This window comes from Onychostoma macrolepis, chromosome 13 (assembly GCF_012432095.1).
Source record: "Onychostoma macrolepis isolate SWU-2019 chromosome 13, ASM1243209v1, whole genome shotgun sequence".
NCBI classification, from domain to species: domain Eukaryota; kingdom Metazoa; phylum Chordata; class Actinopteri; order Cypriniformes; family Cyprinidae; genus Onychostoma; species Onychostoma macrolepis.
This window is the reverse complement of record NC_081167.1, coordinates 16697268-16724575: the sequence shown is the minus strand read 5'-3', so window position 1 is coordinate 16724575 and position 27308 is coordinate 16697268. Positions and strand designations below refer to the sequence as shown.

Here is a 27308-nt window from a genome sequence, read left to right as displayed (position 1 = left end):
TAGCCATTATCTGTCAGATATATGGCCAGTGTGACTAAACTCCCGGCTATATGATGAGCTTCCATTAGCCGGACTGGCTGGTGATTACACTCCAGCTCCAAAGGGCTCTCACAACTTAAGTGATGGTGCTAGTGATCAGCAGATGTTAAGAAGAACTGATGAGGGGACAGCGAAAAAACAAAACAAAACCCAGTCTGTTTTCAATTGAATTGCACTACCCAGAGTGATCACGTTAGTGTGTTTTTTTTTTCTCCAGACTGATATTTTAAGGCTGTCTTGGACTGAAAAATATAAACTCTGACCTCAGTCTTGAGTCTGTGATGACTACAAGCAGTAAATTATACAAACATACACTAATTGGTCTGCTTAACCTTAAACACTAATTAACATTTGGACTGAACTGCGCAAATTAGAGTAACTTTAAGTGTTTCAGATTTTCAACTTAAGCAATTAGTGATACATAATTTACTGTGAAATAAGAGTAGAATAATTTACTGAGGATTGAGGATAATTAGACAGTGATGATCAACATTAACTGTATTACCTTTATTATAAGTGTATTACTACAAATAAACACATGACAGCAATTGTCCTCAAAGCTTGTTTTCAAAGGAAGCTTGGTAGCTTTTGATTACAGTAAGAGTTTTCAAACATTTTGATGCCATGGACCCTCAAAAATTATTACCGCTTTTTAAAATAAAAAGGGATTTATATATTTTCAGGTATACAGACTGATTTTACTATGCATGTAAAATGTGTGATATTATAAAGATGACATGCCTCTGAAATTAAATAATTAGCTTTTATATTGTGCTAAAGAAAACTGTACATTCCTGGAATGACCCCCATATCATATATGCAGATTAGTTTTTTCCTTACTGTACTGATTAAAAACTGTACTGTCAAATTTTATTTAAAAATTGTGTTAAATGTATTTTAATTATTAAACTAACTTTGTAAGCCCTAAAATATTTTGTACCTCACAAAACTATGTTCAGATTTTCTACACTGTTAAAACTGTATATAGATTAAAAAAAAATATTAATCTCATTATTTTCAACTTGTTTTTAGAGAAAGACAACAATCTAATAATATTAAACTGAATTTAAAAAAATGAATGCATTATTTTATTTAGGTTAACAAATTTTATTTGAATTAAATTATTTAGGGCTTATATATATACAGCCATGGCCAAAAATATCGGCACCCTTGGTAAATATGATCAAAGAAGGCTGTGAAAATTAATCTGCATTGTTAATCCTTTTGATCTTTTATTTAAGAATTCACAAAAATCTAACCTTTCATTGGATATTAAGCATTTAAAATGGGGGGAAATATCATTATGAAATAAATGTTTTCTCTAATACACATTGGCCACAATTAACGGCACCCTTTTATTCAATACTTTTGAAACCTCCATTTGCTGTATATATATATATATATATATATATATATATATATATATATATATATATATATAGACCCCAGTTTGAACACCCCTGGATTAAATTACCTGTTTTAGAATGTTGGTTTATTTTTACTCATTTTCTCACTAGCAACCAATTAGTTTCTCTTGCCTCTTAAGTTAAAGGCACAACAAACATGACATACTTAAGTGGGCACAGTGTTGGATGTGCATGCAGTGTTTATTTATCTCAGGGCCAGTTTGTCCAGGCTCCTGCACTCAGTCATCACTATAGTATCATCACAGCTTCACTGTTTCCCCTTGTGTCATCAAGTGTATTCACACTTTGATCAAATGGTCCTTTCTGTGTTTATTTTTCCACAAAAGGTCTCCATTGTCCAATTGAAAAGTAATGGCTTGAGATCACCGAGTACAGCATGTCCATTTGATTAGCCATGATATTCTGTTTTTGTCCATGTTTTGATTATAAAAGATGATAAATGGTGGGCTTCCAATTTAGGCCTTATGTAAGCATTATGTAACAATCTTGAACTCAGTTTAGTTTTATGGAAAAAGTATATCAAATCCTCCTGATCTCACTTCAGTCTGATTTTTAGTTTTATCTTGCAGTATACACAAACTCAATAAAGATGTCTGTACAGCTTCCAAATACTTGGAATATGATGCATTTTTGCTTCCTGTTTTACACCTTCCCTTAAGCAGTCAGTATCATGGAGGACGGCCTCTGACAGCCGATATGATCCATTCCATCATGCACTGTGAAAATATTGCCTCAGTACATGGCCTTATTGGAGACCCAAGGCTAGGGTTTCATAGATTGATTGTACGCCTATAGACTGGTTTCAGATAACATAAAAGGACACTGCTGGATTCTTGAGAGCTCCCTCGTGGCACAGCATGGGTGACAGAGGCTGTTCAGAGCAAAGGCTGAGAAAATTGTAGAAACTGAACATGTTTGTAACCCTTTACTTTTTAATTAGCCTACTGTAATGGTCTAAATGCTGTCTTCAAGAAGCATTTATACAATCCTTATTGATAAACAATAAAAATAAGTTCTCCTTGAAATAACCCCCAAAAACAAGACGCAGTAGAAGTTTGTATAACCATTGCTCTGATTTATTTGATATTGATTCCTCAGCGCTGTTGGCGGCATTCTTGATTCTGGCTTCTATCACTGTATTTTGGGCCTCTTTGCCTTATATACTCAGGTAATAATATTACCTGTTTTTTCCAATTACCCTGCTGTTCAAAAGTTTGGGGTCAGTTTTTAAGTAATGAATACTTTTATTCAGCTAGGATGCATTAAATTGATCAAAAGTGACAGTCAGGATGTTTATAATGTTGAAAAAGATTTATATTTAAAATTTTATTGAACTTTCTATTCGCCAAAAAATCCTGAAAAAAAAAAAGATCAACTGTTTTACATGAATAACAATAAGAAATGTTTCTTGAGCATCAAAGCAGTATATTAGAATGATTTCCGAAGGATAATGTGACGCTAAAGTCTGAAGTAATGGCTACTGAAAATTCAGTTTTGACATCACAAGAATAAGTTACATTTTAAAATACATCAGTTTAAAGAAATCAGTTGTTTTAAATTGCATTATTATTTCATAAAATTACTGCTTTTACTCTATATTTAGTTTGAATAAATGCAGCCTTGGTGAGCATAAGAGACTTCTTCCAAACTTCTGAACAGTATATAAACATTTTTTTTTTTTTAAAGTTGATTTCAAAATAAAAAAATTATTTTATACCACTACAGATGCAGCTGTACACAGAGGCTAAAGAACCGTATCTACCGTCGCGGATCTCAAAACTCCATAGAACTGGTGAGGGCAAAACGGTTTATACATGATACAATAGGAACAGATGTTATGCATCATACACTGTGCATTTGTTTATGCTTAGTTTATAGCAACTGTAATCTGCAATTTCCAGGATGATCACATCTAAAAAGCAAACAGCTGATAGAGATATACAAGGAGCCTTGTAGCGGATACCGTTTAATTTTCTGAGATCTTGTTTGATTGTCCTGGTCTGAATGTTTGATTAGCTTTGTCTGCGGACTTTCATCCAGTTGTGTGGAGAGCCAGAGCAGGAAGAGGGTAATGCTAATTCCTTTGTGATGGATCTCACTGCCATCACAAGACCATATGGTGAATGGGAACATATTTCTTTGGAAATGAGAGAAACTATTCATGCTTCCCAAACATGTGCTAGGCTGCTCATGCTCCACAAACAAGGCCAAAGCAACGACTGATTTTGAACATTTATTTATAGTATGCTCATTTGACAAACTATCATCAATATTTTTCCTGACAAAACAGTGTTTTTCTAAAACTGTAAATGCTTTATGATATAAATTTCATGTGTATTTATATATATTCATATATATATATATATATATATATATATGTGTGTGTGTGTGTGTGTGTGTGTGTGTGTATGTATATATATATATATAAGTACCAGTAATATTTAAATTTAATATTTAAAATATTTATTTTTTATTTAAAATTAAAATATTTAAAATAAATACATTATATGTGTGCGTGTGTGTGTGTGTGTGTGTATATATATATATATATATATATAATATTATATACAGTGTCTTGCAAAAGTATTCATACTCCATCATTTTTTCACGTTTTATGTTGCTGCCTTATGTTAAACTGCTTTAAATTACGTTTTTTTCCACGTCAATCTACACAAATGTGCATCTGCCCACATCCAACCTGACAGAGCTTGAGAGGAGAAGAGATGAGGAGAAGAATGGCAGATAATTGCCAAATTCTGATGAGCAAAGCTTGTCGCATCAAACAAAAAAGACTTGAGACTGTAAAGGTGCTTCAGCTAAATATTTAGTTAAGGGTATGAATACTTATTCAATGTACTTATTTCAGTTTTTTATTTTTAATAAATTTACGAAATTTTGACAATTCTGTTTTTGCTTTGTCGGTATGGTGTATGGAGTGTAGATTGATGTGGGAAAAAAAGTAATTTGAAGCATTTTAACATAAGGCAGCAACATAACAAAATGTGAAAACAATTAAGGGGTATGAATACTTATATATATACAGTGCCCTCCAAAAGTATTAGAACAGTAAAGACAAAATTGCTCTGTTGGCTGTGGAGTCAAGACATTTACAAATATGATTAAAAGATGAATATAAGACAAAACTACAGAATGTCACATTTTATTATTAGACGTTTCAACACATATATGTTTTACCAAATAAAAAGAACAGCACTTTTAGAGTTCATCCCACTCATTGATGTGAGCATAAGTATTGGGACAGTTGAACATAAGGCAGATATAAAAGATTAAAAGCTATTATTTAGTTGCAGATCCCTTGCGCACAATCACAGCAGTGAGTCTGTGACCCATAGACATCACCAGACTCTTGCTCTCATCCTTTGAAATGCTTTTCCCAGCCTTTAATGCAGCCAATTCCAATTGTTGCTTGTTTTGGGGAGTTTCTGCCTTTACTCTCCTCTTCAGCAGGTGAAATTCATGTTCAATTGGATTTAAATCTGGAGATTGACTTGAGTAATCTAAGACGTTCTATTTCTTTGCCCTTATAAATTCCTTGACTGAACTGGCAGGGTGTTTTGGGTCATTGTCCTGATGCAATATGAAGCACTTCCCAGTGAATCTGGTGGCATTTTCTTGAATATTGGTAGGCAAGATGGTTTTGTACCCTTCCAAATTCATTCTGGTACTGTCATCATACATTAAGTCATCAGTAAAGTTGAGAGGGCCAGCCATGCATGCCCATGCCATGACACCACCTCCACCATGCTTTAAAGATGCATGTATGCTTGGGATCATTGCAGTTCCCTTTTTTTCTCCACATTTTTGCTTTCCCATCACTTCGATAAAGGTTCATCTTTGTCTCATCTGTCCGTAAACACAGTTCCAAAACTCTTCTGGCTCACCTTTGTGCTTTTTTGAAAACTCTAATCTTGCCTTTCTATTTTTGGAGCTGATCAGAGGTTTGTGTCTTGCTGTGTAGCATCTGTAATTCTGTGTCAAAGTCTCCTGAGGACAGTAGATTGTCAGAGCATCACCCCAGCTTTCTGGAAGTTGTTGGTGATTTTACAGACACGTCTTTTAGGGTTCATTTTCACAGCTTTTATGATTTGTCTGTCATCAACTACTGTTGTTTTCTCAGCCGATCAGGTAGTTGTTGGTTGCTGGTGTCGCTGGTGGTTTCCAAACTCTTGATTTCTCCATGCCCTTTGTTTTTGCTAGAGCTCTAACTGACTTCCTCTTTTCTTTTAGCATTCAAATTGCTTGCTTTTCTCTCAAAGTCAGCTCCCTCATCTTCATCCTGGTTTGTGTGTGTCATCATCGAATGCAAGATTCAGAATGCAGAAGTAATGGATATATAACTGATACGACATATTCCCTGCTTTTAATATCTGAAGAATTAATGCAACAGGACACAGCTGATCACTTAGAAAGACCTGTGAGGCAACTGTTCCAATACTTATGCTCACATTAGATAGGGGGATGGAACTCTAAAAGTGCTGAACTTCTTAGCTGGTAAAACATCTATGTGTTGAATCACCCAACCTTTACTGTTCCAATACTTTTGGAGGGCACTGTATATATAGCTTCAATTATGTTCATGCAAATATGTCGCTCCTATGTTTCAAAGCTAATGAAGAATATATATATATATAAAAAATCCTAGTAGATATGAAGGCCTATTTACAAATACACCTTTGTAATCTTAGAACTGACCTTTTTTAATGTCATACTGAATTGATTATTTATGCTTTTTTAGGATGAGGTGAATAATGAACATTCTGTGGACAAAAGAAAATCAAAGTCAACAAGGCTGAAGTCACTGGACACATTTCGAGGGTATGTGCCAAAAAATGACTTTTCAGTTATTTGGCCTAAAATGGTATCTTAATTTTGAACGTGTTGAACTCTCTAAATTCTATGAACCTATTAATACCTATCAATTGTCATTGGCTTGACAGCCGCATTCGCTCAGAGAATGCATTGTGGGACTAAAGAGATTGTAAGGGGTCACAAGCTGGACATACACTCACTCGAGCCATTGTTTACAGAGGTTGCTCTAGGCATCATCTCTAATATATTTTGCCTCTGTGGTGGGGAACAGTGGATTGCTGTTGAGCAAGGGTGATGTGATTTAATCGGGAAGCCCAGCAGGGCTTGATAGTGGCTCGGGGGCAAACGCAGAAGCACGCCTCACCCGAAACAGGAAGCTGCTACGGCTTTGACCTCTCACTTCCCAGTAATTGATGTAATAATACAAGGAGCATATCAGCACATATTCAGCGGGTTGTAGATCTGGAGCTGGAGAGGATATGACTTCCCAGATCAAGATTTGTGTAATGGATAATCCATGTGTGTTGCAAAAGTGCTTTTCAGATAGCAATCACCAGTGGCAATTTGTACTATCAATGGCAGTTAGAATAACCAAACTTTTATGGTTCTTAGAATTGCCATACGTTTTGTTCCAGCCTCTTTAGGTGAAACTTTTAGCGCAATTCATAAATGCTCCATTCACATTCGTAATCATATTCCTTGTAAACCGCAGTGCTGATAAAAACAGATGTTCCACTCAGTCTATACCTGCTTTTACTCTTGGATATGAAACAGTCCATTTCCTTGTTAAGCCTAATGGTTTTATCAGTGTGGCTGGAGACTTTGGTTCTTTGTTTCAACGTTTCCTTCATTTCAGCCTAAGTATTCTGTAATCTGGTACTAGAGTGCTGAATTTGAATATGATATAGACATCATCTCATACATATAGACTCAGAGGATGACATCACAGCTGGCTTGTCAGGTCCGTTGATTCATGATGCCGAGGTAATATTGGATTCTGCAGCAAAAGCATGATATTTCACAAGAGCTTTGCAGCTATTGTGGGTCCAAAACAAAATCAACACTACAAAATACACATGGGATCCCTGATTTGGCTATACACGGAACTTAATAATGTCAGTGGATATCTTTGGCTCTTTGTGAGGATATCAACCTAGAGAAAGCCTGTAGTGTTGCAACTCCCTTGCTGTATAACATGAAATATGGCCTGTCCAGCAACGAGTCAAAACTTTTCACTGAAGACAGAAGCATCTGTCATCTGCCCACCGCCCTGGTGAATTTGTTGCGGCTACGGTTTTTCTCAGAGCTGAAGAACAGCACCCTCAATTCATCAGTTGCCATCAACATGATATATAGTATAACTGTAGACTTTGTTTGCATTTTAATTTTTTAAAAAGGATTTGGTTTTTAATCTCGCCAGCCAAAAGCCTGCAGCCAGTTTCCTCATATTTGTGATTACAAATTGACGCTGGTGGTTTTGTGATGATAAGTTACGCTAACAGCAAATGTACTTCAAAATGTGCCCATTTAGTTAAATATACCCTGTATTTTCTAAGCAGGAAACAAGTCAGTTTGCTAACGTGCAACTCTTTCGTTTTGTTCTTGGCGACTGGAAGGATAGTTCAACCAAAAATGAAAGTTCTGTCATCATTTACTCACCTTCAAGTTGTTCCAAACCTGTACAAATTTCTTTTTTCTGCTTAGCACAAAAGAAGATATTTTGAAGAATGTGGGTAACTAAATAGTTGATGGTCCCCACTGACTTCCTCATTGATTTTTCCATACTGTGAAAGTCAATGGGGACCGTCATCTCTTTGGTTCCCCACATTCTTCAAAACATCTTCTTTTATGTTTAACAGAAAAAAGAAACTCATACAGGAATGGAACAACTTTAACTTTAATTATGTCATTTAATTTGAATGTTAATCATACTCCCATTGAAAGCCATGTTTTTCAACTCCTCGATTTTAATAGTTTGACATATTTAAGTATTTAAATTTTACCTGCACTAGTTTTATATGATATCTCAATCTTGTTACAGTGGAAACTGCTGTTTATATAAATCACAAATGTGTTTATATACATTACAAATCACAAATGATTAGCATCAACTACGTAATTTAATTTGAATGTAAATCATTTTCAGATTGTACTCCCATTGCAAGTCATGTTGTTCAACTCCTTATTTTAATAATTTAAGTATACAAGTGTTACCTGTACTAGTTTTATTTGAAATCTCAGGCTTTTTGAAAAGTGAAAACTGCAGTATGTATAAATTACAAATGTGCTCACTCAGGAATTACAAAGAGCTATAGCTCTGGGATAAAATGACAATGATAAATATACACTGGGAGTAACTGCCAAAATTCACTTTGTACTTGTTAACAACAGTTGTTAATAAGAGGCAACACAAAGACACAACATTGTTTTAGTGTCTGTTGTGGTTTTTTGATAACTTTCAGGTTATGACAGAAAGACAAAGAAAGCTTAAAGCAATAAAATACTTAATTTGTTTTGGAAGGTTTTTTTTTAAGAGAGTCAAAGCCTCCCAAACACTGAGGGGTTTTTAATTAAAATGACTGGCTATAACATGCTATATTGCAAACATTGTGCTATAGTCTCATCTTGAAAATGACTTAACCTTTGTCATCGTTACTATGGATACTAATGGATGCAGTCGCAAAGTGTGTGTGAGAAAGACTGTGTGTGTAAAAGAGAGAGAGAAGAAAGACAAAGGCATGCTTACTTTAATAGTGCTCTTTAGAGGATGGCATGTGATTAAAATCTTGTATCAGCAGGTTAGGCCTAAAAGGAGCAGTAATGGTCTCTGTTCTGGTCTCCTAATTGAATTTGGTGAGGAAAAATTTAGATCGGTTAGATAGAATGAAGTTTATCTGAAGGTCCATGCAGTGCTTTGGTTTCTCAGTATGTTCTTATACAGAGAGCAAAGAGAACACTTCAACGCCACGATTCGAGTGTTGTCAGTTTAATAGCTGAGGTGTTGTCTCAGGGTTTGATCACAAAAATCAATTTCATGTCCACAGGTATATTTATGTTGTATAGTGCAAACATGCATTTTCTGACGTGCAATAAAAAGCATCTCCTGCTGTTGCTAATTCAATGTAGTGTTCCATCATGCACAGTAAGTTGCAGCTTGGCTTCCTTGCGCTAAGTTACACGTCTACAATAAATTACTGCAGAGGGCTTTAGTCAGCACTTCTGGGTGAGGCGATTCAGAGGACAACCGTTCATTTCCTGAGTGATTCATAATGCTTAGGTTGCATTACCTTACACAGCATTTCGTCTCTGATATATATATAAAATAAATGCCACACCTTCTGGCCTTATGATCCATAATACTGATACAGTTTACCCTTAAATGTACAAGTGACAGTTGAGGTACCAAAGGATATTGTAAAAATAACTTCTCATTTTTTCTTATTTGTTTTTACACAACTGTTCAAAAGTTTAGGGTTAGTGCAATGAAAGACGTCTCTTATGCTCATCAAAGCTCATCAAAAAATGTGAAGTCTTCAGGGTCACATGATTCTTCAGAAATCATTCTAATATGCTGATTTGCCACATTTCTTATTATCAATGTTGAAAACAATTGTGCTGCTTGATGCATTTTTTCAGGATTCTCTGATGAATAGAATGTTCAAAAGAACTGCATTTATTAGATAGATAGATAGATAGATAGATAGATAGATAGATAGATAGATAGATAGATAGATAGATAGATAGATAGATAGATAGATAGATAGATAGATAGAACGATAGATAGATAGATAGATAGATTGTCACTTTGATCAATTTAATACCTTGCTGAATGAATGTATTAATTTCTTTAAAACAATATCTTACTAACCCCAAACTTTTGAATGTTAATGTATGTTGTATGTTGTATAAACTGTAAGAATATTCTGAATCTCAATTGAACAAATGAAAAAGAGAAACAAATGAATTGAAAAAAAAAAAAGAATCAAAAAGGCAAAGAGTTTCTGACATCTTTTGTCAAAATCTTTTTTGAAATTCTGAAATTGTGCTTGTTAAAAATATTAATCATTAATAGTCTTAATATTTGCTTAATATTACTTTTAGATGATATATTTTCATTAAAAATACTCCATATTCTGATTACATTTTTTGTGTCATTTTGTTTACAGATTTTCTCTGACGGTCATGGTATTTGTGAACTATGGTGGAGGTGGTTACTGGTTTTTCCAACATGCACCTTGGAATGGTGAGTTATTTTGCTAATTGATTACATACAGTATACTTTGAGCTGGGATGATCTCTCTAATTGTTACTCTATACAGGGCTCCATATTGCAACTGACGAACGAGAATAATTCACTCATTGTCTTTTAATTTGTCAACTTAAATAATTTGCAGTCTGAATGATTCGTTTAAACATTTAATATTTTCAGCTCTTGTTGTTGTTGTTTTTATTTTTGGCTGGAACCGAGTTAGCAATATACACTTACAAATGTGTCCTAAAGTTATTAATTAGACATTTTTAGATCAGTACCACTAATTAAGTGCATCCAATAAGAAATAAAAGCTAAAATGATGCCCCATAAATCTTCACGGACTACCAAAGACATAATCTACTGATATCAGATACTTTCATTTAAAGTGCTGCTTTATCAAAGAGACACTTTAATTCAACATGCATTTTATACTTCACATCTACAGTATAGCTTTTGGATGAACATCCTCAAAGGACGCAGATGAGAAGGGGTTGCATGTTAAATTTTAATGGGGGTCTATTACAAAGCACATCTCCTGGAGTATTCACAGATGAACCCAATTTAAGGCTCATAATGGCCTCTTCATCATATCAGCAGAATTGTATTGATCATAAGGGAAAGCAGATGGATTTTCATATTACTGTGAGGCCTCCTCTGTCATGGCTGTATGAGCGTTTATAAATCATTTGCTGTCTGAAAATCGAAAAATAATGAGAAAACAATGTTTTTAAAGGCACACAATCTTTTATCATCAGTTGCTACGCTCTGAGTGACAGCATTAGTTTACAATTAAGTGTGATTATGAGGATAAAACTAATTTTGTCAGTCATTCAGCAAGAAGATAATGCATTTCCTACATGTCAATCAAACTTTCCAGCAACTGTATACAGACATGCACCAGATGTGTGTGTGTGCACGTGTTTTTGTGACAAATGAGGACAATGTATAATGACAAGAGTATGACACAGGTATTACAAGGAGAAGGTGACTTTTAAGGACATTACCCCATGTCCCCACTTTTCAAAACACTTATAAATCACACAGAATGGAGTGTATTGAAAATCTGAAACAGCACAAAGTTTCCTGTAAGGGGTAGGGTTAGGTGTAGGGTTGGTGTAGGGCAATAGCACATACAGTTTGTACAGTATAAAAACCATTACCCCAATGGGATGTCCCCACTTTTCACAAAAACAAACGTGTGTGTGTGTGTGTGTGTGTGTGTGTGTGTTTTCATGTGTGTGAATGTCTTTTTCCATGTACGTTACAGGTCTCACAGTAGCTGATCTTGTGATGCCTTGGTGAGCTGCCAGCATGTACTTAATGAATCGATGGAGAATTATTACTTTCCATTTTTGAAATTAATATGGAAAAGAGTGGGACTTCAGTCCAACAGTTTGGATCTGCCTTCAGAACCTTTCAGATTTAAGGCTTTTCCAGCCCACCACCATTTAAAATGCTTTGCCTAAGCTAATTAATCTTTCTTTCTCTGAGAGTACACATAAAGCTTGTAATACCCAGAGACTACTTTAATTCATGATGAATGGAATGCAGATTCCTCTATGTATAACCACCTTGAATTGTGGATTTGTTTGCTATGGAAAAAAACCATACGTACGCAATCTACCCCTCATTTGACATACACATATCAGAATTACTAAAAATCTTGAATTAACCAATGCAAATATATCCCAAAAGCATACATATGTAGTGATGTACAGTATGTTATGTACAATAATACTATCTTTAATTCTTTGGCAAGGTTTGTGTTCATCATAGGTGCTTCTGTAGTGCTAGCATTCTCCTCGATGCATAGGAAAGGTGTCCCGTTGCTACAGCTTCTTCGCAAGGTTACATGGAGAACCATCGTCCTGATACTCATCGGTTTCTGCTTCATGAACTACAGCCCAAGAGATGGATATTGTGAGTAGGCTATACAAAGTTTCCAGTCCTTTTCTACAACAGTCATATCATAACTTTTATTTAATATTTTATTTTTGAAGGGCACCAGTGGTGGTGCTGGCTCACATGGTGGCCTTTTAGTTACAATTTTTTTTTTTTTTTCTATAAATGTAAGATGGGATAGTCAAGTTAGGTTTTTTTTTTTTTTAAAGAAATAAAGGGGATTAATTTTCAATAATAATTTAGTTGCATCGACAGTCCACAAAAGTCAATTATGCACATGCCTCCTCTATTTGAATTGGCATGATGCTTCTGCTTGCAATGCATTGGATTTATCATGGTACAATATAAAGCTAGAAGACTCATTACAGTTGTTTTATTCTGACTAGCAGTGACTGATACCAGACAAAGAGTGACATGCACCCTTCAGTCTGCCTCCTTATTAACAAAGACTGTGAACTTTTTCTGAAGTAATACGAAAGCGTTACATATTCAAATCACCATATCCTCGCTTTGCAAATGAAGTCCATTAGCTTCTGTTAATGATGAAAGAAAGAAAGCCAAAATTTCTAATCCAGGGTCTCACAGCAGCACATTAGGACTGTCAGGGTAAAGCGAGGAGGGTAGGGAGAGTCGTCTGACAGGTCAGTGCAGAGCATTGCTCATACATTAGCCAAAGAAGCTTAGCTGTCTGGCAGGATGGATGTGTAACTAAGTTAATAAAAATATTGTGATACTTTCCAGTGATCCAGTGGCAATCATAATATCTGGAGCCGTTGAACAGAGGTGCACAGAGCAAAAACAAGCCTGGCGTTAATGGTCAATTATCACAGATAGGGTTTCATCATGCCAGCTGCACAGCGGATTTTATGGAACTTCGTGTAATGTAATTACAGCTTTTGCCCTAAACTGCGAAATTTACTCTCTCCATATCTGATACCTCAGCCTGTGAATCACTCAGAATGATGTTTAGAAACCATTTTCCCCCAATATACCTGCATTCAAATGCAACAAAATATATTACAATTCATTGAAAATCATTTGACTAAATTATCTATTTAAACATGGCACCAGTGAGGATTTTAGTTGGTCTGTCTCTGCTTGGCCACTGAAGCCATTATCATCCTTGGAACTTAAAGAACGTTAATCTTAGAAACATAATGCATTAATGCTTTTATCATTGCAAATCTACCAAAGCAGTCCCGCTTCTGCATAATAATTACCCTCTTTTCATAATTTAACTCACACTGAGCTACAGTGAACACAGGTAAACACTTCTTTAAAGCATTACGATGTTGATTGTAAACTAATCTTTTTGCAAAATTACTGACTGTCAATTCTTTGATTGATAAATTTGCACAGTGGATTTGCTCTAGAAAGTGTGTGCATATGAGATTTAATTGACAGATACCATTAGTCACCGAACCACTTCCTGTCTCCATGCGCAGAGGTGGAGTGTTTCCGCTTTTTATTTGATTTGTTGGATCAATGATCAGTATTATATTGTTTCTTGTGGCCCTTAGTACGTGCCACAAAGAGGTTTTCAATTAACTAATGTGCAGATTACCATCAATCTCTCGCTCTATATCACTCGCTCCCATCACCCTCCCCGCCAGCATCTCCTCAGATAAGCATTATTAGTCTCCGGCAGGGTAGATCACACCTCTAGAGTCCTGCAGTGAAAGACTTCTCACCTCAGCCTGGGCCTGTGTCAGCATAATCATCATTAGACTGTGTTATGGACGTTAATCTGCTCTTCAGTGAAAAACAACACAACACCTAGAAGTGTTCAGACCTTAGATGTACTATAAAATTCTTCAAAATAGTATTACAGCTTAAAAGAACAGTTTTTTATTTTAATATATTTTAAAATCTAATTTATTCATTTTATGGCAAAGCTGAATTTTCAACAGCCATTACTCCGAAATCATTCTAATATGCTGATATGATGCTCAAGGTTGAAAATAGTTGTTCTGTTTAATATTTTTGTGGAAACTGGTATTTTTTTCAGGATTCTTTGATCAGTAGAACTTCTTTTTTTTAAATCTATTAGGTTGTATAGTTATATGGATACACTTAAACTGTTTATATATCAGTTTAAGTAGTTTCTAACTCATGTTAGCTTTAAAAGTACATATATTAAATATAAAAGTGATATGTATTATTATGTATTGCAAATATTATATACTATTATCCAACAATATAGTGTATTTTTAGATCATTTATGTTATGACAAAATAGATTAGCCTGCACTGGTTTCATAGAAAAAGTTTTACTATAAGAAATTCCTGTTAAATCTTATAAAATCCTGACAGTATTTTGCAGTAATGTATCCAAAGAGGATATAAAATCTATAGATAAAGCACTTGTACAGCTAGAGAAACAAAAGCCCTCCACTGACTTGCTTGCTGACTTCTATTAAATGCAACCCTATTAAAAATACATTATATGTGAGTGTGTCTTTCCATGAATAGTCTGTAAGAGTAATCGTATGTTTATATTTGTGTGTGTGCATAAATGTGTTAGTATCCTGGTCCTGGCTACGGATACCCGGAGTGCTCCAGCGTTTGGGTTTCACCTATTTTGTCTTGGCACTGACGCAGACTTTCTCTCCCCACAGAGAGATCCCCTTGAGGGAGGTGGGTTAAACTCTATGGCTCACATTTCTCTCAGATCAGACTTCTGTACAGGAAGACACTTGTTCTGAAATAATGATTAATTGCTAGAGGTTACAGAAAGATGATGTCAATATGTTAATATGTCAAATAATTGTTTTTGATTAGCTTATTACCATTGAGTCTTATAATATATACATGCACGACTGAATGATTACTAACCCTGTTTGCTTTCTGCATGTTCTCCTCAGCATAACTGGTGGAACCCTATTCAAGATTTGGTTTTATACTGGCCTGAGTGGATCTTCATTGTGTTGCTGGAGACCATGTGGTTGTGTCTCACTTTCTTACTGCCTGTTCCAAACTGCCCCACGTGAGTTCATATTAGCGTCAAGCTTTGACCGTACACATTTGTGAAGAAGATTAACTATCACAGTCAACAATACAAACACAATAATATCGAATATAAATCCTGTGCATTCAATAATTAATGTGTAATGCATCTGTCGAGCCTGATTTAACTGCAGTTCATCCCTTTATTAACATAATAATAATGTCATTCATACATCAAGCTAATTCCTTGGGTGACATATATGTTGGCATTATTACACAAGCACGCCTCTGAGAATATATACGGGATGGAGGTTATGTTGTACATTTACATCACGAATGCGCATATATTTTCATTGCAATATGGTCATTTGTGTAGCGTTGTGTTTGTGAGTTGGTGAACGCACAAGGGTGCGTGCCGTACAAGCCCGTGTTGTGCGGCTCTTATGAGATCTGTGATTAATGAGTGTTTGGCGGCCGCTTCAGAGGGGATAATTAGCCAATCTCAGTCTGTCATGTGCACTAAAAGGAGGCAGGGAGAAAGGATTCATCTTCCTTTCTCTGCCTCTCTCCCTTTTTCTTCTCGTATCCGCTCAACCTTCCATTTACGTCCTCCTTCTCCTCTCCTTCAAGATTTTTTTCAATGTGTCTGACCCATCATGACATTGACGATCACATGCAGAGCGCTGATAACTCTGCTTGAATAAAAAACATTTTGACCTCGCAGTCATTGTCCTTGTGTTTTGCTACCAACAAACACACTCCATTCTAAATAATTAAACCAAAGACTTTTCAATATATGTTTTTCTTGTCACTGTCGCCTTTGGCTGTTTCTTTGCAAAGCTGTTTTGGAACAATATGTGCTTTGAACAGCGCTATCAAAATTAACTGAATAATGAATTGTTACATTTCTATAATATATTCATTTGAATGACGAGAAACTCATACATTACCCTTCAAATGTTTGGGGTCAGTAAAAATAAATTTAAAAAAGTGAATTTTATTCAGCAAGGACGCATTAAATTGATTAAATGTGACATTAAGACTTTTACATTGTTACAATAAAATTGTATTTCAAATAAATGCAATTTTTTTAGCTTTCTATTCATTAAAGAATCTTGAAAAAATGTTTCATGGTTTCCACAAAATTATTGACCATCACAACTGTTTTTAACATTAACAATAATAAGAAATCTTTCTTGATCTTAATATCAGCATATTAGAATTTTCTAAAGGATCATGTGACACTAAAGAAAATTCTGCGCTGCCATCACAGGAATAAATTACATTTTAAAATATTTAAAATTTTGAAATATTGTAATAATATTTCACAATATTACTGTTTTACTGTATTTTCATTCAAATAAATGCAGCCTTGGTGAGCTTATAAGAGACTTTCAAAAACATAAAAAATAAAAAATCATACCAACCCCAAACTTTTGATTTGAAAGGTAGTGAATATTACATTGTTTCCTCTGCTAGTGGTTATTTAGGAGCTGGTGGTATTGGAGATGATGGTTTATACCCCAACTGCACAGGAGGAGCAGCCGCGTATATAGACAGGTGGTTATTTGGGGACAACCTCTTCTGGTATCCAACATGCAAGGTGTGAATCATTTACGGTCATCTTTAACCAGTTCAATGCAGTAAATATCTGACACTGAATACTTGATTCTGATTGATCAGTTGGCTTTGTTATGTATTATAAGAGCAAAAATGTATATTTGACCATTGCCCCTGGCAACCAATTTCCTGTACTGTGATATCATTGTGTCTCTTGTATCACTCCATGGTTTCGCAAATCAATATGTCCATTTATTGACTTAGTTAGTGACTAGTCATGTAGGAAGCTTCACGCAGGGGAATATTTGCAATAATGGCCGATCTGATTGTACATTATCACTCTCTTAAGTGAAATCACGCTGTAGTTATAGCTTTTATATTGGGATTGTATGGATTACATTACAGAAAATGTATCTTTTCTGTTTCTGTAGGTCTTGTATCGTACAACCGAGCCTTTCGACCCAGAGGGTGTTCTGGGTACAATTAATTCCATAGTCATGGGATTCTTTGGCATGCAGGTAATTGAAGATACAGTATTTAAGCAATATCTAAAAAAATGTGACCCTGGACCACAAAACCAGTCATAAGGGTCAATTTTTTCGAAATTTAGATGTATACATCATCTGAAAGCTGAATAAATAAACTTTCCATTGATGTATGGTTTATTAGGATCTGACAATATTTGGCTGAGATACAAGTATTTGAAAATCTGGAATCTGAGGGTGCAAAAAAATCAAAATATTGAGAAAATTGCCTTTAAAACTGTCCAAATGAAGTCCTTAGCAATGCATATTACTAATCAAAAAGTAAGTTTTAATATATTTATGGTAGGAAATTTACAAAATATCTTCATGGAACATTATCTTTACTTAATATCCTAATGATTTTTTGACATAAATGAAAAATCGATAATTTTGACCCATACAATGTATTTTTGGCTATTGCTACAAATATACCCATGCTACTTAAGACTGTTTTGTGGTCCAGGGTCACAAATATTGGCGTTAACATCAATAGTTCTATAAACAATAAGTTAATCTATAAGAGTAATCTACATTTTATGTACAATATGCACAGTTATTTTGTTGTTTTAATGAATAGTGCAGAATAGTTCCAATGCAATGCAATCCAACATAAATGAAGAAAAAGACAACAAAGACAACAATGCAGCAAAGACAACTCCACAAAAGTGATCCAGTGACAAATGAGAGAGAAAGCCTAAAACTAATCCAAAGCCCAACTTATCCAAACCGTGTATTTCACAGACTATAGATCATTGACTTTTCAGCATGTTCCCTTCTTGTCTCTCTGATTAATTTCACTTTTAGTTCACCGAACAATCAAATCTATAATATTGGACTGGATTTGCTGGCAGCTCTCTTAGACAAACAGCTGTTCTGTCTCAGTGGTCCTTGCTGCTGTGGACACATGTGTGCGTCTCTGGCAAAGGTCAGAAAAGTTTCTCACCCTTTGATGGTGACAGTGCCCCGGTGACCGGTGAGAACTAGACGTGCAAACTCAGTTGCATTGCTGAAATCCCTGTGGGCGGAGGCAAAAAACAGTTAGCGCCAAGCCCGTCAATCAACATGTCTTTGAGAACACGGCAGGTGTCGGCCTCTCCGTCTGTGTCCGTCCGCTCCAGCATCCTCGGCTGAGGCTCATTCGTCATCACCGAATTAATCAGTGAGCGCGGCCAACTTCACAGCCGTGCATGGCTGCATGGGGAGCGTTGAAACTTGAGCTCTTTTTCAGGGCCACAACCACTGCTCACATCCTCTCTCTCTGTGCGGACACGATATCAGTATGATGTATGATAAGCATTATTGTCCAGCAGTCTATTTGCTATTAATTATTTTTGTTTACTTAGAGGATTATGACCTATTTGGCCTAAAGTGCAGGCTTAACATGCATCATTTTGCTATGAAAATAGTCAAACGTTTAAGTATTTAGTCTAACACTGGAATTAATCTTTGTGTCCACAGGCTGGAAAGATTCTTCTGTTTTTTCGTAAAAAGACTAAAAGTATCCTGGTTCGATTCCTGATTTGGGCCCTCATCCTGGTACGTGCACACACACTTGTAAAATGTTAAATTGCTTGTAGTTGTAGACAGTTTATGAAATAGGTAGGCGTCATATGATATGTGTATATATGCACTGAATGAATTCCAAGGCAGAGATTGCTATCACACCCCTCTTGGGACTGAACTGGATTGGTTGTTGAACTCACGGATGTCTGATGGTTTTTGAATCTGGAGTTTTACAACTATTATTGCATATTAATTTCCACTGGTTCTTTCTGTCATGCATGACAGAAAAAAAGTTTTAATTCAAGTATTATTTAGCATGTTTTATACCTTAAGCCATGTTTCATAACTTAAAAAAACATACTTTAAAGAATATATATATATATATATATATATATATATATTTAATAGAAATGCTTTAGATGTCCTAAACGTAACATTAAAGCATTATTACTTTACATTACGATTTAAAAGTTTGGGCTTAGTACTTTTTTTTTTTTTTGAAAGAAGCATCTTATGTTAACAAAGACTTGTTATTTGTTATTATCACAATTGTGATCACAATATCACAGTTGTGTTGTTTAATATTTTTGTGAAAACTGTTTTTTTTTTATCAGAATTAGAATAGAAATATGAATAGAAAGTTCAAAAGAACACCATTTATTTGAAATTGAAATATGTTATATAACATTATAATGCATTATTATAAATGTCTTTACTGTCACTTTTGTTCAATTTAATGCATATTTACTGAAGAGTAGTAATTATTTAAAAAAAAATTACTGACTCCAAGTTTTAAATGATATACTGTAGTATAAGTATATAGTATAAGTTTTGGCTCTCAGAATTATTTTTTATTTTTTTTAAATTAATTATTTTTACACATACAGCTTTGATGTCTCTGGGACCCCAAACATGTAAAATCTCAAAAAGTCAATAATTGCAGAACACGAGCGTTAAACTAAACTATGACCTCTGTGCTACAGGTTGGCGATGAGATTTGAGTTTATAAAACAAAAAAGTGATTAGATCTTAGATTGAGATGACAATAGTGAACGGCTGGCAGATTTGCGGATTAAGTGCTCCATTTGGGTGGTCCCACAGACAAAAGGAGCAGAAGCTGGGCAGGGTGGGAAGTGCATGAGGATGTTTAAACCCCTGTCTCAGGGGAAATGGCCATGTGCTACTAGAAATGTTTTCCAGGGACAGCACAGTTCACTTACTGCTGTCCTTCGCTTGCAGAAAGGCTTTTTTATTGCACCATGTGGGGTGAATTAACCCTCTCTGCATTACCACTCTGTATTTTTCGGTCTTTGTCAGTTTTAATGAGCATGACGAGTTAAGCGAGCTCAAGTTATATGGTGTGTTTAATCTAAAGCGAATTGTGTATTCATTTATTCAAGGTTATTAAGCGAGAATCATGTTTCTGCACAAAGCAGCGTATGTTGATCACAGAATCTACACAGAAAGGGAGTTTGCAGGCTTCTCTTCCATGAAAGACCTTGCCTCTGTGTTTTGTTTTGGACTTCTGGAGGCAGAGCTGCTGGAATGCCCTCTCTAGAGACAACAGGTGCTGATGGAGGGCTTTTGTCTGGCAAACTCTGGACATAAAGCTGTGGATGACGGGGGCAAATGACCTGCATTTCTCAGCAATGGCTTCTCTTATGGTCATTTCTTGCACGGCTCATTATTAATATGAGCAAGAATGTTGCAGCTTAGCAAAGCTTGTATCTCATTTGTTTTTATATATTAAGGACTAAATATTTGATGTTGGGCCATTTATATGAGTGTGCAAGTTTTTTCTAAATGTCCTTTTCATACGACATCTGTTTTATGAGTCTGATTCATTAAATTATGACAGACAAATGTTACCCTCAGCTCCTCCAGAAAGCTGACACAATGTCCTGTTTTTACTCAAAGGATCTTTCACTTGTGCCAAGATATATATCCTTTTGCTTCCTAGGGAACTTGTTTTTTCAGAGCACATTTGTTTTTTCTTAAGGTGTGTAATTATTTGATGTTTGAATACTTATCCCAGCTTAAAATGTAGAGAAACTATCATTAAGCCATTGGTAGGTTGACTTTTTCAGAAAACACTTTCAAAACATTGCTTTGTTTGTTTGACCTGCCCAACAACAGCAACACTCATTCAATGGCGTGAATTTGGGGCAGGGCTATCTGTTTATCCAACCAATGAGAGACAGAGGGAATGTTGGGGAAACCTGTTTGAAAACAGTGACTTTAATATTTTATGTACATTTTTGTAGTCTAGTCATTTACTATGTAGCCTTATGTTTGTGGAATTGCGAGAAACGCAAGGTCTTGAGAAACATTTTTTTTAAATTTGAACTTTTTTTGACTTGAGTGCTGCTTTTAGAACAGCGTGTCATGCACGTGTGAGTGAAATGGTCAAAAACGTCTCTGTCGTGCATTTTACATAGGAAAACAATGTAAAAGTAGTGCAGTGGAATGAAAAAAACACAAGTTACTATAAATCTAACATCATTTAGTGAGGTTTATACTTAAAACAAAAAATAAGTAAAAAAACAATTAATTAAAAATTAAAGTGAAAATGTAAGTTAAGTTTTTCTTTTTTATAATTAGGTTTTTACCTTTTTTTCATACCCTGTTGTTAAATTATTTTGTATTTGCGTATTATATTTGAAGGATATTTATATACGTAGATATTTATATACTGCTTTACATACATTTATTTAGTATGTACCCTAATCACAGTCCTCCTCTTCTTCTCACAGTGAAGCATTTTGAGTGTGCTTTTTGTGAACCCAGACCCACAGTACGCAGATGCCTGATCCCAGTATTTTAAATTTCATTATTCCCAAGCCCTATGACAAATCGGGCCATTATAGCTGTATGTTGAATCATATTGGCCAGCGTTATGGGGCCACACTGCTCGGGGTGCTGAAATAAATGAACAGAGATCTATTTCACTTTACCTAGAGGCACAGCATGATAAAATAAACTAGCCAACAGCAAAAAATTATGCCACCGCTATTCACACACTGCCTCTGATTGTGCAACACAAAGATGGTTTATGTATAATATAGCACTTGCATAATATTTAAATAAATTTTCCTTTTTTTTATTCAGATTTAGTGATAAGCCATCATGTTTTCCGAAGGTGGGGAAAGATTCCTTATTTGTATATGCTGTAAAGCATCTGTTGATGTTTTATTCCTTTCCTCTCAACTTTTCCTCAATGCTGCATCCCTACGTTGACGTCAAAGAAAATATAGATTGTGGATTGGACCACAAAGCATATAACTAAGGATTTAGGCTACCAACAAGACCGTTACAGGCTTCATGCTTCTCGATAAACACTACGCATCTCATAGCACAAGCAAACAATCAATTATCATTGACATCTCTGGAGAGCTCTGAGGTCTGAGAATGTTTTAAGCAGCACATCTCCAACAGCCTCTTGTGCTGTTAATGTGCTCTTCACACATGTTATCCTGGTTAAACAAAAATGACCTCCCACCACATCAACAGTCATAAAACGCTGTGCGTCTAGAGGGAGAGGTTGTCTTGTCATCATTTGCATGAGTCCTTTGTCAGATTGTGGGATGATTTGAAGCTGTTTGTGCTTCACCGTGCCAATAAACAAGGACCCTGAGTTAATTAAAGTTCAACGATCACTACTCCGCAGTTTGAGATTGAAATTGAGCGATTGCCCCACATAGCAATGATTGTCCCACATCCTGCCTGCATAGCCTGGAGACTCAATCTAGAGCCAGCCAGGCTATTTCCACACCATTGATTCTGTCATCTATACAAATGATGGATATCCTCCTAACAAGCAGGTTTGGATGCTGAACTGTCTATCCTCACAAAAGCACACTATTCCTTTAAATGAGCCCGATTTAAACTTTTTCAGATATTATGCTTTTAAGGCAAAACACAGCAGTCAAAAACAGTTTTTCATGAACTGGTCAGTTTTTAAATTTTGGCCTACACTCTTACAAATAAAGGTGCTTCAAAAGGTTCATCAAGCCATGCCATAGAAGAACCATTTTTGGTTCCACAAAGAACCATTCAGTCAAAGGTTCTTTAAAGAACCATCTCTTTCTTACCTTTTTTATAATCTGAAGAACCTTCTTTCACCACAAAGAACCTTTTGTGAAACAGAAAGGTTCTTCAGATGTTAAAGATTCTTTATAGAACCATTTAGACAAAAAGGTTCTTCTATGGCATCGTGAAGCACCAAAAAACATCCAAAATAATTGTTTAAGTGTTTATTGCACATTATCTATTGTTTGTAGATTTCATTAAAAATAATACAGATATTTACAGGCTGCTTTCTCAAAATGAGTTTTTCCCCATGCATTGAGCCAGAAATCCCTACTTGAGTAGCACTTATATACTCTAAACTTTACAGTTTTATGCCTATCTGTATTTGGAAGGTTTTTACAGAGGGGTCTGTTCAAATATCATTTGATTGATTTTATATGTTTTATTCCTAAAAAGATGATAATTTTGGTCATTTGAACAGTATTTTCTGATTTATAGAATGATAAAGAGATATTCAAAGAAAATCCCCTCTGCAAAAACCTTTAATATGTCAACAAAATAAAAACAAGCGTTTTGAACCTGGCTTTATCCAATGTACAGATTTCTGTTTTGGAAATGTATGTGAATTAGTGGATATTGAATTATATAATGCCTCATTTGCATATTTAAACATATTTAAGAAAACTTGTAATACAGAAAATGTTTGCAATTCCTAATGTAATCAATAAACTGGGAAAGTATAGAGATATCGATGAGCTAAGTTTGTACCCAATTACCTAGGGTGTTAATTTAAAAAAAATTGTAATGTAGAAATGTGACGCTTGAGAAGAGAGCTTTTGCGTAAGACATGAGGAGATGGATCTGTGTTGCGTGCGTTAGTTGGAGGGGCTTCACCTCCCGGGAGCGTTAGCTAATCTGCTTGATTCTTTATAGCGGTGCTGCATTTGGGTTGTCTGATAGTGCTTGCTTTACAGGTCTGCATTGATTTGAAATCTGTTTTATTCTGATCCTCAGGGAATCTCTGCAGCCATCCTTTCTAAGTGCACAAGAGACGAAGGATTTATACCTGTCAATAAAAACCTTTGGTAAGTGCTTCCTGACCCTCTAAATCCAGCTACTTCTCCATCCACAAAAGAAGGGATGAGACTCCAACAGGCACAAATCAGAGGCTGCTAAAACACGCGTTTACTTACCTCTAACGACAGAACGTCCTGTAAATAATCACCCCCACTGGCACAGGAGTGAGACGCGGCGGGTGATACATCCACTGTCCAACTAGATCACTCTTCTTTACAGCCAAGAGAGAGTGAGCAGTTTTATTTTCCCAACCATATATCTTGCCGAACTCTGGCTTATCTCATCCGCCTGTTGTGAAATTGAGCAGGATGAGGTCAGCCCTACATCTTCAGAATGTGCACATTAAATTATTTGTCATCTAACACCTCAGAATAAATAATGGCATGTAACCGAAATGTTCAGTGGACAGTCATACGATTGTTCATCTCTACATGCAAAAAAAGAAAGAAAAAAACAACAAAAAGGATTTGTGAGGTTTGCGGTATGGGGAAAAAAAACTGGGGGGTATGGGGAAAAATTTTAATTTAAATAATTAAAAAAATTAATAAAATACATTTTGGTATTATTTATGCTATTTATATACTACTATATAATATATTGCATTATTTAAATACTATTATAGGATTTTCTGTTTTAATTTTAGTTTGAGTTTCAGTAATGTTATGTGCTTTTATATTATATTTATTTGTTATTATTTTAGTTTTATTATGTTATTTTTAAAATTTCTCTTTAGTTTTAATATTTCTATTTATTTTTCAGTTTTAGTAATTTTAGTACTTCAACTTTAACTGAATTTAATTTCACTTCACATCATTTTTATTTAAAGTTTATTTAATATTTCATATATTTTTGTTTAATTTCATCATTTTAATTCATTTGAATTTAATCTCTTTTTTTATTTTTACAATTTTAATGGTTTTAGTTTACTCTAACAACATTGTTTTGAGAATATTTAAACTGGGAAACAAAGCAAAAACACTGATAATTTTTTTCTATATGAGACCTGCGTTAAGGTTTTTACATTAAATTTGACCTCTGCTGTAGCTTTTGCTGTATGCACTCTGTCTCTGTGACCCTACTGTACCTGTTTGAGTACAGACATACCTGCTTGAATTTATATGGGCAGTTCATCATGCCAGCTTATTGAGCCCCTGAGTATGTCTGTCTTCATCCCTAAAAGTAATTAACTCCCAGCCAAGAGTTTTTTTTTTGGCTCAACTTCAGCTGACATAAACGATGCTCTGGGACGCAGCCATTTTACATTAGATAAAATTCCATCGAGCATCCTGGCACTTAGGAACACAGAGGCACATGACTTATTGACATAGTTGTACTGAGCAGGTGCCAACCCTTCACTTTGGACGCTTATGTTTCTTATTGGCTTACTCTAAGCACAGAAACTACTATACGTCCATCCATTATTTAGTCCCTGGTTCTGCACTGTGTTGTCCTCTCTGTTACAAGAAATGTTTTGCAAAGCACAGTGCACCTCTAAAGGTCGTTTTTGATATTTTTTGTGGACTGATATGTCTTGTTTGCACTATATGTTTTCCTATATGTTATGCTGTCTTTTTCAGGTCCCTGTCATTTGTTACTTGCATGGGCTGCATGTCCTTTGTGCTGCTGGGTCTGATGTATTTCGTTGTAGACATTAAGGAATGGTGGGGCGGACAACCTTTCATTTATCCTGGTATGATAAAATATTTGCTGAAAATGGACTTACCCTCAGACCATCCAATTTGTGCATGAGTTTGTTTCTTCTTTCAAAAATTCACCAATGGATCCTCTGCAGTGAATGGGTGCCGTCAGAATGAGAGTCCAAACAGCTGATAAAAACATCACAATAATCCACAAGTAATCCACACAACTCCAGTCCATCAGTTAACATCTTTATCCAATGAAAAAGTCATCTAGTCTGTATCAGGAGAGAAATATGCACAGATCAAGCACTGTTTACAAGTGGAAACAGTCCAAAACAGTTCTACACATATATATGTGCATATATGTCGGTAGATTCTGATATGAGAGGACAACAGAGAGAAGTGTTATTATGGATTATTAAATTGATGGTTTTGTTTCTTACAAACACACGGCATTTCACTTCACAAGATGTAAATTAATGCACTGGAGTTACTTGTGGATTATTGTGATGTTTTTTATCAGCTGTTTAGACTCATATTCTGACGGCACCCATTCACTGCAGAGGATGCATTGGTGAGCAAATGATGCAAATCTGCTCTGATGAAGAAACATGAAGAAGAGAGATGAAGAAAGTTGAAGAAGCTTATCTACATCTTGGATGGCCAGAGAGTGAATACATTTTCAGCACATTTTCATTTTTGGTGAACTATTCCTTCAAAGCATAATTTTATCAGCCAGCCCAATCCAGAAAAGCTTACTGTGCATTTGTTTGCAGGGATGAACTCTATATTTGTCTACGTTGGACACTCTCTGCTGGGATTTTACTTTCCTTTCAGCTGGGAGATGCGTTTTCAGGACAGTCACTGGGAACAGCTTTTCCAGAATATATGGGGTACTGCACTTTGGGTCTTCATTGCCTACCTGCTCTACCGCAAAAAATTCTACCTCAAAATCTGATGCTGCTGATATTTTTGTCTCATAAAAGTCCTTGTATTTCTCTTTCATTTAAGTTACAGGCTAAAATAAAGTTTTAATTAGGAAATTTTTAAATAAGTGCAACTTTCTGTTTAGGTATTTCATATTGTGCATGTTATTTAATGAGTATTAAATTTTATATTTAAAAACAGGACTGTCTTGGATCCAAATTCATGTCTGTAAAACTAAATTTGGTGTATTCCTATGTTCAATTAGTTAATAGGCATAAGAACCGAGACCAGAGGATCAGATTTACTGTCTTCCATGGACACCTGCAGTGTTTTATTTGATGTCAGTTGTGTTAAGACCTGAACGTAGTGATTAAATCAAATTCGCTGAAGTGGTACTTAACAAATTAGAACAAGCGATTCTACCACTTGAGGGGTAGCCATTATGTATCGGTTGCCATGGCCACCCCCCCTCGGTGCTGTGAGACAGAGAGTGGGTACCATCTGCTCTTCAACTGACAGCCCTTTAATAGGGGTCAAGCTGGATGGCTCACTGAGGAGTGTTTCTGGGGCCAGCACTTTTCATGCTCATACTAATGCAAAATCAGGGAAATTACACCAGCAGATCTCATGCACATACGGAAATGACTGCGTTA

At 35.4% G+C, this 27308-nt stretch overlaps 1 protein-coding gene across 2 annotated transcripts in view; it reads left to right on the top strand.

Moving 5' to 3' along the window:
• Nucleotides 1–26848, top strand: part of si:dkey-192p21.6 (uncharacterized protein LOC565246 homolog) — a 29737-nt gene extending 2889 nt beyond the window's left edge. For both annotated transcript variants that reach the window (XM_058796017.1, XM_058796016.1), the window contains 14 exons: nt 2565–2634; nt 3192–3258; nt 6223–6302; nt 10463–10539; nt 11816–11846; nt 12308–12468; nt 14974–15086; nt 15314–15435; nt 16875–16998; nt 17387–17473; nt 18938–19015; nt 24026–24096; nt 25666–25778; nt 26505–26848. In XM_058796017.1, the coding sequence (XP_058652000.1) occupies nt 2565–2634; nt 3192–3258; nt 6223–6302; nt 10463–10539; nt 11816–11846; nt 12308–12468; nt 14974–15086; nt 15314–15435; nt 16875–16998; nt 17387–17473; nt 18938–19015; nt 24026–24096; nt 25666–25778; nt 26505–26686 (1376 nt within the window). In that variant the 3' untranslated portion in view covers nt 26687–26848. The remainder of the gene's footprint in view (nt 1–2564; nt 2635–3191; nt 3259–6222; nt 6303–10462; nt 10540–11815; nt 11847–12307; nt 12469–14973; nt 15087–15313; nt 15436–16874; nt 16999–17386; nt 17474–18937; nt 19016–24025; nt 24097–25665; nt 25779–26504) is intronic.
• Nucleotides 26849–27308: the final 460 nt, after the last annotated feature.